The sequence below is a fragment of the Desmodus rotundus genome, chromosome 3, assembly GCF_022682495.2.
Source record: "Desmodus rotundus isolate HL8 chromosome 3, HLdesRot8A.1, whole genome shotgun sequence".
In the NCBI taxonomy this organism is placed as follows: Eukaryota; Metazoa; Chordata; class Mammalia; order Chiroptera; family Phyllostomidae; genus Desmodus; species Desmodus rotundus.
The window spans coordinates 68,912,494-68,931,194 of NC_071389.1; the positions used below are offsets into that span (position 1 = coordinate 68,912,494).

The 18,701-nt window shown below is 49.4% G+C and overlaps 1 protein-coding gene and 1 long non-coding RNA gene across 5 annotated transcripts in view; one reads left to right on the top strand and one right to left on the bottom strand.

The window, feature by feature from the left end:
* The window catches only part of BCAR3 (BCAR3 adaptor protein, NSP family member), a 116,777-nt gene that overhangs the window by 34,830 nt on the left and 63,246 nt on the right, over positions 1 to 18,701 (bottom strand). The window contains exon 1 of one of the 4 annotated variants that reach the window (XM_024565372.3): positions 13,648 to 14,100. The exons of the other annotated variants lie outside the window; for them this stretch is intronic. Coding sequence (XP_024421140.2) covers positions 13,648 to 13,731 — 84 coding nt within the window. The 5' untranslated portion in view covers positions 13,732 to 14,100. Of the gene's footprint in view, positions 1 to 13,647; positions 14,101 to 18,701 lie in introns of those variants that run through there. 4 annotated transcript variants of the gene reach the window in all.
* LOC128780436 (uncharacterized) lies at positions 14,104 to 16,566 on the top strand. The gene is made up of 3 exons (XR_008426335.2): positions 14,104 to 14,687; positions 14,818 to 14,960; positions 16,236 to 16,566. It is a non-coding gene; the product is annotated as an uncharacterized lncRNA (long non-coding RNA).

Below are 18,701 nucleotides of genomic sequence, written 5' to 3' on the forward strand. Positions count from 1 at the left end.
TCCATGGGCTGCTGAGGTGTGGGGAAACCTTGGCCATATTCTGAAGGGCTCAGAGTCACCTACAAATAAAACCCAAAGCATTTGTAGGGCAGGTAATGCCCTTCTTCATCTGGCCCTGAACCCCCTTCCGACTGCACACCAACGCAGAGCCCTGATGTCAGGGATCTTCCGCAGCTCCTGAACACGCTGTCCTTTATGTCTCTCCTTCATGCCTCCATCCCATGGCCCAGCAGACAGACTGACACACCTGCAGCAGTACCAACTGTGCAGCCTGGCTGGGGCCCCGGCTGGGGGTGGGGAGAGAACAGAGGGGAGGAGCAGGCAGCCCAGGGCTTTGAAGCCCACAATAAATTAGTTGGATTTTTATCTAAGGGGCAGGAAATCCACCAAAAGACTCTACACAGTGGGGCAATGCAGTCTGCTGGGCACGAGCTCTTTGAGCACAGAGGCCGTGTCTTTGGCTCCCAGAGCCTAGCCCAGTGCCTGGAGCCCAGCAGGTGCCCTGTAAACACTCATTGACTGGAACCAAGCTTGCCTCCTCACCCTCCATGTGGCAGCTGCCTTGTCACTGGGTGGGGAGAAAAGGAGAGCTGGTGGGTGGTGACCTTGAATGAGTGACCTTGGCTAACTTTCTAGACTTCTGTTTCTTTACGCACCTAGGGGCCGCGTTCCCACCTCACAGCACTCCTGACCGAACACACATACAGCACTGGCCTGGTGCCTGGCCCACAGTGGGCACTCATTTGGAGCAATGTGGGATTTGAACCCCCTTTTAAAGATGACTCCTAGCCACAAAAACTGCTTCACTAAAATTTCTTTTAAAAGATTATAAAACCCATCAGAAGGTTTTAGTGATATCTGGCTTTTGAGAATTTAGTCTTGATGGAATAAAAAAAAGACTAGAAGTTGGAACAACCAATTTCTATTTAGGCATGGGTTGGTTTACTCTGCTCATTTCAGTTCAAACTGAATGGTTCCGGGGGTTTTGAGCATGCCCCTCAAAATGGCTCTGTCTGTGCGGGATAGAAGGCACCTTCCCTGGGCAGCTAGTACTTTGCATGCATATTCTCAATATTAACAAGTACATGTGGTTGCAGTTAGCGCCGGCCGACTCACCCACAGCACTCAGCTGTGAGAGCGCAAGAAAGCCCCCTGTTTCGCACAGGCTGAGAGGCCCTGGAATGGAGAGGGGGCGTCCTTCAGGGCCTTGGACACTTAGTGTTTTACTTAATTCTTTAAACAAGTTTTTTTCAATTACAGTTGACATTCAATATTATTTTATGTTAATTTCAGGTGTACAGCCTAGTGGTTAGACATTTATATAATTTATAAAGTGTCCTGCACCCCGATAAATCTAGTTCCCACCTGACCCCATCCATACACGGTTATTGTGAGATTACTGACTGTATTCCCTATGCTGTACTTTCCATCCCTGTGATTATTGTGTAACTCCAATTTGGACTTTTTAATCCCTTTACCTTTTTCACCCAGATCCCGTAATAAGTTTTTTTGTTGAATTTTAAAAATCACTTTCCGGTCATTTAGTCTATGATTGAGGTTGGTAATTAACTTCTCTGAAATAAAAGAGGAAAGGAATGTGTTCATGGAAAGAGGGGGGAGGGGAGGCAGAGAAGAGAGGATAACAAGGGCGGTGGGGTGGGGGAGCGAGCTTCTGGGCTGTTCTACCCTAGTTAGGAGTGCCGGGCACAACGTGCTCACCGCAATGGCTCTCAAACAAAGCTTCTTTCTCCTGCCCTGGACCAGCTTATCGGCTGAGGGAGAGGTCACAACAGTCCAGGCCTCTCATCAAGTTGTACCAAACAACTCCGCAGGTCACGTTTTTCTAGAAATCTCATCCAGAACTTGTGATCACAAACAAGGTTGTACGTCCGCCTGGTGCTCTGGATCACCACGTATCACTGCTCTGACTTCAGGGATAAGCTCCTGTCTGCTGACCAGCTGTGGGGAGGCCCCTGGGGTTGTGCTGGGAACCGCCACCAGGTGGCCCGAGCTTGGGCGAGGCAAGAATCCAGACAGACAGACCCCCATCTCAACCCACAGAACCCTGGCCAGACTTGCGAAGACACGCAGCCTGGTCTTCGCAGATCCTAATAAATGTTGTAAACATATGAAGAGATTGAACTTCCCCTCTGAGAAAAGCACACTTTCCACAACCATTCTGAAGCCTTGCTGGTTGCCACATCTAGGGTTGTCTTGCATGTAAATCTGTCTTAAAATGAGATTTTTGGAGATTTCAGAAACTCAGCCCCTTTGAAGCTTTGCCTTGTGCTGAATCTCAAGCAGTGGACCAGTTTATCAACAAATTCCAAAGTATACCGAGGGCTTTGAGAGATCCAATTGCTATGTTTTACCACTGAAAACACGCATAAATTGATCGTGAACCCCCAGAATGAGTAAATCTCAATGCCTTCTGCCATTCTAACGCTGCCCACAGGCCGAAAAATAAAAATCCAGTTCTCTACAAGTTTCAATCCAGCACCTTCAGCACAAACCCTCGCCCGCTTTCATCTGAGGCAGAACGGAAGGAAGGGGGATGGCACAGCAGCATCCAGAGGCCTAAAATGAAACCGTACATTGGGGTCTGTGTCACCTTTTATTGACATTCTCTGGCTTTATGGCTTGTTTAAAAATATATTATTATAATCCAGAGATAAATGAAGAAAGGCTTGAATTACTAATCCAACTTTTCTACTGGGGTGCTAAGCTACACAAATATAATTTCTCATGCTAATAACTGTGATTAAAGCCAAAGCCTTCACTAAATAAACAATTAACTTTGTAAACAAAAGTCCCAAGAGAAAATAAAAATGTTAGCCCCAATTTTCTCTCTCCTATTCGATAGACAGAAAAGCAAATGGTGGTACCCGCAATTGGCCTGGCCCTGCTCAGTGGTGGCCACACAGTGGTCTGGCCACGGGTCCAGGACGTGTTCAGCACAGCGCCTTTATACTTAAGGAGGTGCCCTTCACGCACAACCTTTGAAAATTTGTTTATTGACTATAATAGTTGCCCAGCAGATGTCAATAGCGTGTCTTGAGGAGAGGGCACCTTATTCAAATTCACGCAAAGACGCTCTGTGCTAGCGGGGGAGGACCTGGGGGTATCTGTGGGCCTCTTTGCCTTTCAGCTGTTGGGGTCTTGACAAATGGGGGCCACTGGTCTCACTTGGGTCCCTTGCCTCGAGCCTGCTCCTTTGAATCCTTACATTCAAGCTCAGTGAAGCAGGCTTTGCAGGCAGCTTCCTACCTCACAAATACTTCACCCTGTTGGCCAAAGTTCTGCAGAATTAACCAGGAGGTCAACTTTAATCAAGAGCTTGCCAGTCCCTGGAACATGGTGCCTCTGATGAAACTCAGGGACTTGCGGAGAGCCCGCTGAGCCACTCGGCCTGCCCGGCTAGGTCTGAGGGTGAGAAAGTCTCCGTGGCCCGACAGGGTGACAGCCGCTGTGAGGAGACAGACATCTTAAGAGAATGTAGAGCATGGGCCACAAGCATTTCCACCTAAGTTCTCAGTGTTTTCCGGACCAGGGCTTCCCTACCAGGGCAGTGAGGGGTTCTGGCCCCTGAGGAGAAAGGAATCAGTAGCAGAGAGATCTCATAAAATCTCAGGAAGCTTTAGCTTTCCGAGACACTTTGATCGATTTGATGTCAATGTTTAAGTGCCTTGATGATACAGATTTCTCTTTTTCCAAATCCTAGAAAGAATCTCGTCTTCAGCAAAGATCTGCAGATGGGTTTCGATGCCATTTTCCACATTATGATTAAAGCTGCGTAATTCATCCCACTTTACACCAGATTCTCACTCCAGTGCCATTAAAAACGGATTTGCAATTTGCTGTTAAATTAAGATGCTTCATTTTCTTACTATGCGATTTTTCTTTTCACAGACAGACGACGACACAGGGGCCATCAGACCCTGGCGCAGACAGGAAAATGCCATCAAACCCCCCAGGGAGCCCCAATCTGAGGGACTTCATTTGTTCACTACCAACGCTTGTCAAAGACTTATCTAAAGAGGCTCAGAAACCGTCAATAGAAAATATGAAGAGCGTACCTATGGAACACTTCCTTATCAAGGTTCTGAGAAATTCCCATTAAAATTCAGCTTTCTGTGTGTGTAAAGGAAAAAGACTGATTTAATTTTCATTTGCGCAGACTGGCGTCTGAGAGCAGCACTGTGCTCCGCACGGGCAGCAGCAACTGAATCCCCTGCGCTAACCTCATTATGTCGAAACCCGCTCCGATGGGTCCAGGGCTCCCTTTGATGTTACATTCCCGTTGCCTTTTATCCCAGTCATTCTCTGGGCAAGGTCTCCTCCACACCTTCCCGTCCGGGAGGATCACAAAGCTATTGCTTTTGAAGCTCGGTTTTACTTTGATGGAACACCAAGGGACTGAAAATTATTCTTCGCTGAAGGAGACTGACTTCGGCCTGAAAACTGCTGGAGGAATTCTAACTTTGACAGAATGCAGTACCCCCAACACCAAAATGGCTTCTTTCCTTCACAACGCTTCCCAAGTGTGGGAGAACCTGCTCGGCGCACTCATTACACCCTACGGCCTCCCCCCCCAACCCGGCCCCAGTGGGTTTGCCCGTTGTAAGATCCCCTCTTGGCAAGGCTGTATTTGCCCCTGGGCCACTCAGTGCTCAGCTCCAAGGGGGTCTCAGCTTTCGCTGGTAATAGATAAACTGAAACACGGTGACATCTTCAACAGGCCATTTGTTAACACCTTGCCATGCCACAAGCTGCCGTGGGTCCCTCCCCGTTCGATCAGATTTAGAGGATGACTTCCTGGAGCAGCCTGAAGAGGAACAGACTCCCAGATCGCCCCCACGAGGCAGCCCGGTGTCCTGACTCTTCCCAGCGAGACAGTGAACCTGCCAACTTAAGATGCAGGAAGGTCGCTGGCTGCACAGAAAGGTCTGTTGGGCCGGTGAAATAAGGGGCTTCAAAGAAAGCTAAGTGCAAGTTCAGCCTATGAAAACCCCTTCTAAACCCTTTGCTCCCTTTAACCATGTCCTCAAGTGACTTCTGATAATACCTCTCTCTCTTACAGGGCTGGCACACAGGCTAAACGAGATAATGCAAGTGAAATATTAATCACTGGGTCAGGCGGTGAGGTCCCGTTCAGTAATAGTAGTGCTTTGTTAACGCTACAGGGAGCGAAAACACAGGGGCTGCCCTGGCTAAGGCAGACCTCGAGATTGGGCTCCAAAGACCAGCTGACCCAAGTTCAGTATGCAAGGAGGTCCAAACCAGAAGCATTTACCGCTGGTAATTTTACCTTGTTAATTCAACATCCTGATTCAAAGTATGAGTGATTTGATATGTGGCTATTCACCAAAATAGATGCCCTATTTGCTCTTCAATAAGAATGTCGGAAAATCAAAATCAACTTAATTCATCCTTTTCCTAATTCACCTCGAATGAATGAGGCACTACTGAATAAACAAAATGCATGTGGTTGAAAGACGGTACGAGATGTAATTGGAAGGAAAGAAAAGGAGATCTGCAAATACATAGAGGAAAACCCAAAGATTCCGAAAGGCTTCCAGCATAGGATGTGGAGTAAATGACTTTCCAAATTCTTTCTCGCCAAAATAGCGCTGTGACTAACAGCCGTCTTGGAAGTCTGCTTCGGGACAAAGTGCATCATATGTCAGGGCTCAGTACACAGTAGGTTCTCAGGAAAAAAACGACTCATCATAAGATGGGTTTTGGCCAAGCATCAACTCCACGGCTTCCAATATACAACTCACACGTCACTTTCTCTCAGAGGAGTTCAGAGCCTTAGTACCTACACACCTTGTTTAACAAGCTTTCGTAAAACCACAAACACTGTGCTAGGTATCATGGGCAGAAACCCGGCAACAGCAACTGGACTTAGACAGATACCCAACACAATACAACTCACATCTCATGGATCTGTACTCCATCCCTGAAGGTAAATAGCTAGCAGGAGTATTTACACCTCACAAGAGAAAACACAACCGAGGCCCTGAATTTTCATGATTTGCTCAGACCTATTGAGCAAGGGACTGACTGACATCAGAATCCAAGTCTCCCAAGGCCTATACAGGACTAGAAATGGTTAGTTTATACAGAAAAGACTTAAGGGGAACATGAGGACGGTGTTGAAATAGTTGAAGCCTTGGGCTGTTCTTGTCCCAAGATGACAGGCCAAACATTCTTGGTTCAGCTCCCTGGAGAAATGAGTCCAGAATCCCTCTCATCTTATTTTAAGGTGCCCACTCATACCAACTAATTTGACATGCTCAAAATAAACATGCCCACAATAGAGAGAAGAAAAATATGCATCTGAAGGGCCGTTATATCCATTTAATTGAAGAATACGGTGGACGTTGCAGGTGCGTAGATTTTGACTCAATACAAGGAGGGACCTTCTGGCAATTAGAGTTGTTCAAATGCGGGGATGTCTGGCCGTAAGGGCACAGCACCCTCTCCAGCTCTAGAAATGTCCAACAGAAAGTAATGAAATGACTTCCTATGAACGTTTAAGATAGGACACCCAGTTACGAAGCTACTAAAGAATTCCAAGGAAGAGAAGGTGGGGCCTGAATTAGTACAGCATCGGTGGTAGAGACAGGGAGGAAGAGGCAGATGAGAGAGATGTTTAGTAGTGAAATCATGCAGACTTAGTAACTTAGGACTAGACACGGATGGTGAATAGGCTGAAGGAGAGGCATGGGAGCTCCTAGAAGATGACTGAGCCACCCTCTCCCAACACAGATGCATGAGAGGGAAGCAGGCTTGAGGAAGAAGAGGCAGAGCCTGAGTTTCTTGTGGGCCATCTGGATGGAGCAGCTCACCGGGCCACGGGGTCCAGCTGCCATGGAGAAGAGGTGGACAGGAGATACAGCGGGAGAACCCTCAATATAGAGGGGTAGCTATGTCAGCAGTCACCAATGGGGTGGGTATAGGAGGGTATATGAGAACAAGGTTAGGGGATGCTAGTTTTTAAGTAGTCTAAAAAGAGATACTAAAAAAAAACCAAACAAACAAAAACAGGCATCTTGGTCCATTAGAGCTGCCGTAACAAAAACAGCACAGACTGAGTGGCTCAAACGATGAGCATCTATTTCTCACAGTTCTGGGGGTCGGGACATTGAAGGTCAACACACCAGTCGACTCACCATCAGGTGAGAGCCTGCCTCGGACAGGCCTCTTCTCGTCGCGTCCTGGCACAGCAGAAGGGGCAACAGCGCTCTCTGCAGTCTTTTATTAGGGCGTTGATCTCATTCCTGGGGGCTCGCCCCTCATGACCTAACACCTCCCAAAGTCCTGATCCCATCACCTTGGGGGCTGGGACGTGAACACGTGACTTCGGGGGAAACACAACATTCAGTCCCTAACAACAGGGTCAGGCTGGTCAGGATGGATTCAAGGGGACACGTAGAATGTGGTGCCCTACAGGCTGAGAGAGCAGACTTTCAGGAGGGACTGGCCAACGGTGTCAAGTGCAACAGAGAGTTCCAGTAAAACAGGATTGGACAGCGTCCACTGGACTTGGCAAGGTCACTGGGGAGGTAAAGGTGGCCGAGTGGAGAGAAACAGAGACCAGGAAGAAAGACAGGGATGAGGATTATTTTTAGAAAAGGAAAGACTGGGGCATGTTTATAAGCTAAGGGGAAAGTGTTGGTAGAGAAGAACAACTGAAGATTTCTGGGGAGTCTTTGAGAAGAGGGCAGTGATGGGCGCAGGTGGCAGGACCAGCCTTGGTGAGGGACATGGCGCTTCATCCTTGGAGGCTGCAGGAAGGAAGCAGGGGTCATGGACATGGATATAGCTGTAGCTTGTGGGGGCAGGGGTGGGGACGGAAAAATATCCCGCCTGACGGTCTTAACTGGTGCTGTGAAGTAAGAAATGAAGTAAGAGTGTTAAGGAAGACAGGGCTTAAGGAGGAGGAGGAGGGAGGGAAACAGGAGTGAGCTGAGCCAGGACAAGCAGAGGTGGCGGGAAGCTTCAAGGACTTGGGCATGAATTAGAGAGATGCTGTTTATGTTCCTCAAACTCATCCTACACACAGAGGGACCAGCCCCCAAGTCCTTACCCCATATTCCATCCAATCACTCTCTGCCCAGTACTCAGCCCTGCGAGATCTGTTCCCCTGCGCCTTTGGCTCATCTTCTACACTCCTCAACTGCAGCTGGTGCCCTTTCTCTCTCCCTCGTGCCTCTTCTACCTGCTGCTCTTCTAGTTGCTGTCCAGTGTTGCCTCCTCCAGGACATTCCCTGGCCCAGGACTGAAATGACTCTGCCGGGGCTCTCACAATATGCTGTGTATTCTTCTTGCCTTTGCACCTACCAGGTAGCTCAGAGAGGGCTGCCTGCATGTCCACCTCCTCCACTAAACACGGAATCGCTCCTTTGGGGCAGGAATTTTCCCTGTCTTCCCAGCAGTCAGTAGGCCTTCAATACAAAGGCTGGGTGAGGGGCTAGGTGAGGGGCTGGCGGTGGGGATGAGGCAGGTGAATTCTGAGTGGGAGGCTGGCTCAGTGGTCCCTCCAATCCCATCTTACTAAGAACCTAGGATTCTAGCTTGTTGGTTCTTTGTGCATAACTGCTTTTGCAGAAGCACACACACATTAGAGTGGACACAGGGAGAGTCAGTCTCCATGCAAACTGCAAGATTGATCATAGCGCTTTCATAAGCCAGAAAAATGAGATGTGACATTCTCACGGTCAGAGCCAGATTCCACAGGAGCTCCCGGGACTGGACGCACTGGAAATCCAGATGAGGACAGAGATGCCGCCATAGCGTCCAGCCCCACGAGGCCCCTCAACTCTCCTCCCCTCCCCAGCCAGGCCAGCCCAAGTGTCCTCTGCTGTCCTGGGGACATCCAAACTACACATCAGCTAAAAGCTGTCCTTGACATCTTTGAACACAGCGATGACAGAGGTCCTCCGGGCACTGCTGACCTCTATGGCCTGAGCGCCCAAACTCTCCAGCGCCCTCCCCAGTGTTTGGCACAGGCCCACCTCTCCACAGCCCTGGGGGTGCTAAGCCACTGACAGAATTTTCCCAGGATCCCAGGTTCCTCTCTGCTTCCCACCCACATCTCTCCAACAAAAACAAGGCCTCAGCCAGGATCCAGGCTCCGGGCCTGTGGGGAGGGGGTGCTGGGATACAGCTCTGTCCTTCCCCTGATGCTGAAACCAGATCCCCAAAGCTCCCAGATGCTAATGGAATGCATATAGGTCTCTTAAAAAAAACTGCTGGGCTTTTGTTTGGAGGGCAGGAGAGATAAATGAGCAACCAGCAGCCACCAAGAGGAGGGACTAAGTCACTGGGAAAGACATTTCCTCACTAGCTTTTTCTCCCTTGCACAGCTGACGCTGATGGTGATCAGCCCCACTGACAAAGGCAACTCAGGGCCATTTTCAACCCTGAGATGTGTCACCAGTACCCAAGCTGTCACAACAGCAGACAGACCAAAGGACCAGGCATAGGGAAGACAAGTGGACCCTTCGCTCCACCGTGTTCTCTCCGAGAGGCAATTTCTAATAAAAATAAGCTCCAGGGACTCAACCCTCTAGGGATGTACAGATGGGACGCCTGTGTATTCAGTGAGGCTCCAAATATTTTTTTTTCAAAGGCAAGGGAATTAATTTCAAGTTAAACAAATGCAGCGATAGCAACAGCACCATTTAAACTCTTCCCACTATACAGCACTTTGTGGCTGCAAAGTACAGTCGCATCTACATATGGGAAGGTAGCTGCTTAAAACCCACAGCCTTCTGATCACGACTCCCCACTGACAAGACCACTGCCAATGGTTAGTGGGGACTTACTGGCCCACTTATACACCGACTCCATACTCTAACCTCTGCTTATGCTCCTTCAGAAAAGGGGCTCTCCCACACTTGTAAGGTAATCAGTATCTCTGAGGTTCCCCTGAAGTTTCCTGACACAGCCACACCGCCCTTCCGCAGGAGGAGCCATTGATAAGGTAGCAAATTTTAGCTCCTTTCCCCCTGTCCACGCACAAGAAAGATCAGAGACATTAGAGACCAGAGAAGTGGAGTTTGTTCCCACTGTCAGCTCTGGAAATGTCACCTACGAGCTTCTCCCCAGATCCTGTCTGTAGTTCACGAGGAAGCTGCTGGGGGGACCTGCCACCGCCTGCAGGAGGGTCGCCAGCCTACCGAACCCGGAGCCCTGCGGCTTCCCTGGAGTCTTGCCTGAAAACCAAGATTCACACTGCTCTTTCCAAACTGAAATGCAAACTAAAGTATTAGCATCTTGTCTTGTTTCAGGTTTCTATGGTCTTAATATGGTGTCCCAGACAGGATACTGGGCTTGAGGCCAGAAAACCTGATTGCTACTCCTGGTTCTCCACTAAGTGATTCTGGTCAGGTACTGGGTTGGCCAAAAAGTCTGTTTAGTTTTTTTCTGTAAAATAAAAGACACATTTTTCATTTTCATCAATAACTTTATTGATTTGGATATTTTGAGTATGTCGGCTGTCTCCTGCTATTGGCTTCTAGTGGGTAGAGGCCAGGGGTGCTGCTAAACATCTTCCAATGCATAAGACAGCCCCTCAGCAAAGAATTATTTGGCCAAAATGTCAATAGTACCAAGAAACTTCATAAACCACTTTTGACACGTTCGATCAGTCACAGCACCTTCTCCATACACTGCACAAATCTTTTCAATGTGTTTTAGTTGCATTTTCACCTCTCTGGGAATAATAAATCATAATATGCCAAAAATGGTGCATATTGTCTTCCATCTTCAATATTAAAATGGCTGCACAAAAATTCACCAATTTTTATAAGTTTTATTTAAATTGATGCTGATATGACAGCTATCCCAATAAAATCTAACAAAATTGTTTTGAATGAAGTTAAAGATAACTAAGCGCTACTAGAAGCATCATATGGAAAACAAACAAATTTTCTGGCCAACTCAATGGTTCCTCTGAGCCTCAGTTTCTCTTCTGTGGAAAGGGGTGGACCACTGCCCTGCCTGGCCCGGAGAACTGGCTTTGAGACTCCCGTGAGACAACGTGTGAATAAACTCAGACACTGGAAAGACTTTTGCAAATGTGACGAAATGACACTATGACTGAATGCTCCTGTGGCAAGTCCTTCTGAGGCAGGAACCATCTGTCACCCCATTCAACAGACAGCTTACACGTGGCTTTTACACTTGACATTCAGGAGCCTTGGAACTTGCATGTGCGCCACTAATGTTAAAGATCAGGAACTTCTTCATTTCAAACTTTTTTCCACTGGGCGTAAACAAAACATCCCTTCCTTTTCTCATTCAGGGTCCAGCGGTCTCTCTGTGAAGTGACTGCCCTGCGAAGCCCTCCTGGGATGCTGCAGCCCAGCCCCTCCGTGCGGCCGGGACGTGCTGTCTCTGACCCAGCTCCTCGAGGGCCAGCAGCGACTGCGTCTGCTCCTTCTTCCTCTCCGTTCTTGGCCTCCCATTCAACTCCTTCCTAGGACCTCTGCCTACATGTCCATGTGAGGCCCCTAAATACATTCTAAATTCTGCAAAGTCTCTGCAAATAAGATTTTATTCTCTGCACGCACCAGTACGATTGGTCTCTTATGAAGCGAAGGAGCTTTTATATTTTTAATTTTCTTTCCACACAACAAACACTATTAATAACATTCAACTTTCTCCAGAGATGATATGGATTAGGCCAAATGGGAAGTTACCATGGCTACCATAGTGTTATTTTCGGTATGAGGAATTCATGCCAGGGGAAGCAGCACACATACATGGTCGAGAACTGGAGCTTTATTTCGGTTTTGCTATCAGGCAATCAATCCCAATTTAATTTTGAAGCTCTAATTGGAACGAAAGCTAATTATGAGCAGCAAGTCCTGAAACCCCTAATTAAAGTGGGAGCCAATACAGTGACGCAGGTTGTCCTCGGGGCAACACTGGCAGGAGGAGGGGTTTAAGCACAGGTGGACTTTCTTTCCCAGGTGACTAAACAAAACGAGACGGGGCATAAGTTGGATCTGAAGGCTTCCGTTTCTGGTACCGGAGCAGGTCAGGCCCCTCTCTGCGCTGGAGATGCAGCAAACTGGGGCTGGGGCACAGGCCCAGATGGGGTGGAGGGTGTTTCTGCCAACAGCCAACCACCCAGAGTGGCTGTGGTGGGGGGCGGGGAAGGGCTAGGCTGAAGGGGGCAGGTCCAGACCAACCCCACACATTCCCGTGTCTTTCTACACGGGCCTCGGAGGATGGAACAGGCGAGCAGCAGGGGCAGCCAAACAGAATGTTGTCACTCAGGCCCAGATATTTATGGGCTATTTTCCTCACATACCAGATGCTGAGTCACGCTTTTCTGAATTAGCAGGAGTTGGCTTATGAAAGAACTTCTATTGGAGTAAAGACCTACGGCCAATCCCTGAAGTGCACGCTTCCCTCTCGGGCCTCCCGGCCTATCTCTGACAGCTTTCAAACACTGCTAATGGCATGACTTCATCTGCCCCACGCCAGAATGATCCATTTTTAGGCCAGAAACCACATGGTCCTCACATCACCCCACTGGGCTCCAGGATAGAAAGGGGCTCTTAAATCAGGGAGAGAACACTTTTAACCAATGATTAATTCCTCACCCTCCTCCTTGACAAAGACACAAAAACAAACTTTGCTGCATGGTCAGAAAGCTACTCTGAACACCGCAACAGGGCGGTAAAATTAGAAGTGTATCCCCTTCTCGTTCAGTGTATATTTTTGTACAAAGGGGTCTCCCTTTAACAAGTTTTCCTGAGAGCTGTTTTTAAAGCCTCACTGAGAAGAAAGAAGCAGAAGATCATAACCCTGTTGCAGCTTTTTCAACAGCCCTGGACAAATCCGTCCCTCCGGTGCAGGAGCTCCGTGTCGGGGTGGGAAGAATTCCTTAAGAGCTCTCAGCCTCCTGTTTCCCACGACTAAGTGAGGTCCACAGTTCTACCGGGGCAGGCAGCATTTTCCAAGGAGGAAAAACCCCAAATCAGCGAGAGCCCATATTAATCTTAATTCCTAGTGTTGTCACAAGCGGGCAACACAGAACACAGGCCTCATCTTGAATTAGTCAAATGAGGTTCTTTGGACATTTTCAGTGAAATAGTGTGTTGGCATGTTACGCCAAACCTATGGTGCTGGTCTTGTAACAAAGGATAAAAATGGGAGCAGCAAAAGGCAGTTCTGAATACAGAAATGTTGGGAAACCTGGCTGCCATCTGAAGGGAGCTATTTGGCCGTTTCTCTACATTACTTATGTTACCGACATAATGGACCAGCAGGTGAAGTGGAGAGAGGGGCTCAGCCACCTCACATCCATCATGAATGAGGGAAGAGAGAGACAAAGAGAAAGGAGAAAAATAGCTTACTGTTATTGAGCTACTTTGGTATAAAATTTCAGCGCAAGAAGACTGAAAATGTCCTGAAATACAACTTGTCGTCCCAAAACACAGATTCTGCGTCCCGGGGAGGCACACTGCTAGGGGATTATGAAGATCCATCAGTCAGAGAAGGTGCCTCTGTTTTTACAGCCAGCAAGCAGGCTGCAAACTTTCTCTAGCGCCTTTCCGAAAACTAATGCTTTCAAGACCCCAGAAGAATTTTAGAGGCACCTTATCCCCAAACCACACCTACCTTGACTCCGAGGAAAGACTTGCGGTGGTAGAAGCAGCACAGAGATGCCGAGAGCGTGTGGAAGGCATTGCATTCTTTAGGCATCTTTCCGTCTCAGTCCCTGGACCACACACTTTCTTCAGGGTTAAAAGAAAGGGGGCTCAGGGCATCAGCCCCAGTCCCTCGGTGGCTGTGGTGGCTGCACGCGCCCGCCCGCACTCCGGCGGCCGGGGGAGTGAGCCAGCTCCTTCTCCCAGGCCAGGCTGGGACTTTTCCCCTCCGCTGAAGCCAATACGATCCACTCGCTCAATTCTGGCAGGCTGGTGTCCAGCCTGCCATGCACACGGTGCCAGAAATTCTCATGTGACCAGGCTTGCTTTCTGATGAAATCCTAACCTCTCGTAGAAGAGGCTTTGGACTTCAGCTGTCCCCTCCTTGTAGAGACCCGGCAGAAATCATTAGCCCCTCAGGCAGCACCAGGGACCTGCTCCTAGAGGCTTTGTCTGTCTGCTGTCACCCCAGCACCTAGGGGTTAGGGAAGCACATCACACTACCTGGTGATGAGACAGAGGCTCCTTTGAGAAAAGGACCTAAAGGTGACCAGGGTGTGACTTTCCCCTAGGAGCCATCCTAGAAGTCCTAAGGAACCCAGGCCGGACCACTGTCCTCACTCTCCCAGTCCACCCCCGAGCTGCTTCTTTTTCATTAGGATGCTCTTGGCAGCCAGCTGGCTGCTGATAACTTTGGCACAGCCCTCACCACTGGCAAAGCAATATTGCCTTTTGGTGTTTAATTAGCAAGTCTGTCAGCAAACACCGTGGGCGCCTCGTGCCCGCCCCACCTGGCCGTGCGGTCTGTGGGGAGGATGGGGGACAGGCTGTTTAGCCTCTTCTGACACAACTGTTTGGCTCGTTCCCCTCGCTCACTTGAAACACTTCACTGAAGCTGCCCACTCCGCTTAACGCAGATCCTGCACTTGAACCCAACCTGGCCAAGCTGGACTCTTCCGTGCTAAGATGCTGCCACCCCCACCAAGAGCCTCTGAACACTTTTAGGGCGAAGTAAGTGCTTTTCTTCTTTCATTCTAGTAAGAGTGGATGCTCAATGGTCTGAGTTTTGAGGGGACTTTTTTAAAAAAAATCAAACTCAGGTTTATGCCTGTAGCGCTCCCTTCCTTTCCTACTTTTCCAGATATTAACTTTCTGTGGCTCCGGCCACTGAAAAATGGAATGTGTCCTGAAGCTAAAACTCCACACAGGCAGAAACTTGCAACGAGGAAGAAGCAGAACCTAATCTGTCCAGAAAGGAACGACACGAGATGAGGCATGAGGGAGGTATGAAAAATATCCAATGGGATTAGTGTCAAATACTCAGGAGGCCTCGGCCTTTGGACCAGGTCAAGGCAGCCTGTAAAAACAGGGAATTGTTTGTTTAATGCCTGGTGAGCAGCTTCTGGGCCTGTATGAGAGCTGTGGTTGGAGACAGGGGTAGAGTCTCCCCATAGCCAACGCAGGGAGAGACCTCCAAAGGTTCTACCCCACAGGAACTACCCGGGGTGGGGGGAAGTGAGGGGAGCTGACTTCCTTTCTGCTCTCTCCTTCCCTCCTTCTCCTCCATGGTTCTGGAGGTCGGGTGTGCAGTCCTGGGAACTCCCGGGTCCTGGGAAGGCCCCTGAGAACCTGGAAGCATGTACCAATGGTGGTAGAACTCATGGTTGGTCAGTTGGTTGGTTTTTTTAGCTGGAGGGACCTTAAGATGGTCAGTAGATGGGCCAATACTGCCCTCTGAGGTCCTGGACTGAACCCACGAGGAAGCATTTCTCTGCCCTCATTCCTATTTGATGGGGTTCAAAGGGTACATCCACATGAGCAGCCAGGGCCCATGACCCCAGCAGCTTTGTGGGGATGACTCATCAATCAGGCCAACAGCCACCAGGTAAGGGCCTGTTTTCCACTAGCTATTTCCCTTTCCCCCAGGCTACGAAAGTCCCCAGGTGGCTAAAAAACCACTACCCCCAGCCTCCGAGAAGGGAGAAAAGCAGCTCCTTCAATCCTGCACAGAAGTTCCATGACATTAGTCAGCAAAAGCCTTTGAATTCCAATACGCTACCCCCAGAAAACATGAATGAAGTGCATTCCTGCAAGAAAATACTGCAAATAACTCAGGCATGTAAGTTACCGAGAATGGTGAAAGTCAAGGGCTCCAGGGCCAGAGTTAAAGCACAACAAGCAAAGGCCAGGCCACCGCTCCGGCCGCCCAGGCGTTCCCTGCTTGCTCCAAGAGATGCCCCCCAATGCCCCAAAGTTGGTTCCATCAGGATTAAAGAATAGGCTATTCTTATTAAGTAACTGTTTCTTAACCACTTTTAATTTTTTTTCCATACCCAAAATAATTTCTCATGCAACATTCAAGGGTTTTAATCAATTTTCTCCCAAAATGGCCAGGAGAGAGACTAAAATAACCTGTTGTTATTGCAACCAAAGATGCTAATTGCATGAATTCGTGACATGCCCTTCACTGACTTGTTGTTACGCTTTTAAACGTCTCTCATCCACACCGATCAATTCTCTCACTTTCTCCCCCAATGGTTATTCTATTCTTGTACAAAGAAACAGTGGACCAGAATGGCGCGTCACTCAGCACAAAACAAAGGATCAGGGACTCCAGCCTGGGACTGCAGAACCTGGTATCTGGTCACATGGAAACACAAGTAAGAGGTTTTTAACGTCTTACAATTGAACCTATTACTCACACAGCCTGTGAAAAGGCCTGATTTGTTTGTTACACTGGGGCAGCGGTCACTGGCTGATGACTTAGTACATGTGCTTTAGGACCAGCCGAGTCTGGATTCAGGGTTTTCCAGACACCATGCCCTTCTGGGGACAGGGCTCAGGGTCATGAATGCAACTCCAGGGACTGATGGACAGAGGGGCTGAGACAGCAGCACCAAGCCGTGGGAAATCTCTGTGCTCTCAAGTGCCACCCTGCTCCCACCCCCACCACCTGGGAGGCTTACTGCTCTGCACCAGCGGAAACACCTGTGAAAACAGCCAGGGCTGGGCAGCCAGTGGACCCTTGAAGGAAATTCCTACTCCCTCAGGTCAAATGTTGCCACCCCCTCTGGGGAGAGGGTTGAAGCTGGCCGGAAGAAGGCCCCTGCACGAGCATTGCCTTCAGTGCCATTTTTAACTTGGGTAGCCCTATACTAACCTGCCCCACGTAGTAACCATGGAAACAGGAGCTGCCTGCCAGCCATATTTCACAGACACATGCTCCCTGTCGGCAGCGTCCCTTAGGCTAAAAGAGGCTGAAAGCAAGTTCCAAGTCTCTTTCCCAAAGCGCCACAGTCCCTGCCAGAAGGTCAGGCTCCCAGTGGGGTGGACCAGCTCTCAGAGATGGCATGAGGGGAGAGGCCTGTGCGGAGAACGTGCCTACCAGGCATCTGCTTTCCCCTGGTCCAGGTCAACCAAGAAAACAAACTGCCCGTATCCCCCATTCCCCTTCCCAAAGCTGGCCCCGAATTGGGGCCTTAGACCTTACAGGCAGTGAGGTGCTCTAGGTTATTGTCAAGCAGCCCTGGGCACAGTGGCACTGCCCATAGTGGGTGGCGGGCTGTGACCAGAGAGCACTGGTCCAGGGCTGCAAGTGCTGGCTTGTCCCTGCCTACAGGGACTCCTCATGCGTCAGAGAGCACCAGTCATCATGGTCAAAGCACCTCAGCCTCTCACAGCAGCCACTGGGACTCTGCCTCTCCAGAAAGACGGAACTTTCCTGGCTTTTTGTCTTTACTAGGCTCTGGGGGAAACAAAGACAGCTTTAATGAGACGGAGAGTGAGGGCAATGCTGCCAATGCCGTTTCTCCTGGCGTCCTAAGAAGCAGGGAAGGAAGATTAGGAACAACTCCTAAATCTCTGAGGACGTCCTCTGAGAGCTCGGCAAGAGCCTGGGAAGCTGAGGGCCAGGAAAGGGGCACATCTATCAGCAGCCCTGCTTCCCAAAGCTTCCCAGTCACCTGTCTGCGAGACCCTGCACACAGTAAACCAGGAGGCGAGGTGTCGGGCGAGAAGCTCTGTGTCTGAGAGCACACACCCTCCTGTCACAAGTAACCAGGCTCAGGGGGCAGAGCTGGAAACCGTGAGAATTAGGAGAGGCCTTCGGGGATGAGGTCACCTCCTCACATCAGGAGCAGTAGCAACAAAGCTGTCAAAGACAGCTCAACACATTTTTCTATATGCATATGTGATTTATTCCTTGCTCCAAAAAGGAATGCAAACTGGACTCAGAGGGAGGAGGGCAGGCACGGCAGGCCCAGCTCTCTGGGCCACTCAGTGGACTGCTGTGGATAAGATGCTGGCAGTGCTGGCACACAGGGGGAGTGTGTTTACGAGGGTGCACACGTCTCGGTCTCACAGCCCCCTCAGCCCTCGAGGGGGTAAAGGAGTACGGCTGTTAGACAGGCTCCGTCCGGAAACCATGTTGATCTGCCCAGCATGTAAACAAGGAGATGAAGTACTCACAAACGGATATCTCTCTACTGGGTCTTCTGTCCTCCCACAAATTTGTTCCTCGAATTAGCTATTAAAATTGAGTAACTGACAATGTGAACCAAAATTAGGCGAGCGCCCGGCCCTGGCTTTGCTTTCTTGTACTATCACATACAATTTCATCTCATACATCCCCCTGCCGACCATCACCATTTCCTGGTATGGCCCCAGAAATCCTGCATCGTACAAGCTCCATTTCCTGTTTGAAGCATTAAGCTGAAATGAAAAGAATGTGCATGGGGCGTAATTCCAACCTCTCAAACTGGACTCAGAGTTGCTGGCGGGCTCGGCCTTCTTTGAGAGTCTATGAAAATCATGGACCCTCCTCCCAGAACAAAAGGCACATACTGTAATGTTTTACATATAATTTCAGGGATTCCTGTGACCCCTTCAGCCCATCCATACACCCCTGGGTGTCTTACCAACCCAAACTGATGTGCCGCTCCCCCCCCAAGCTTCCTTCTATTCCACACTCCCCCACACTGTGCAGGCAGCACACCCTGCACAGTCATTTGTTTCTCTTGTCATTGG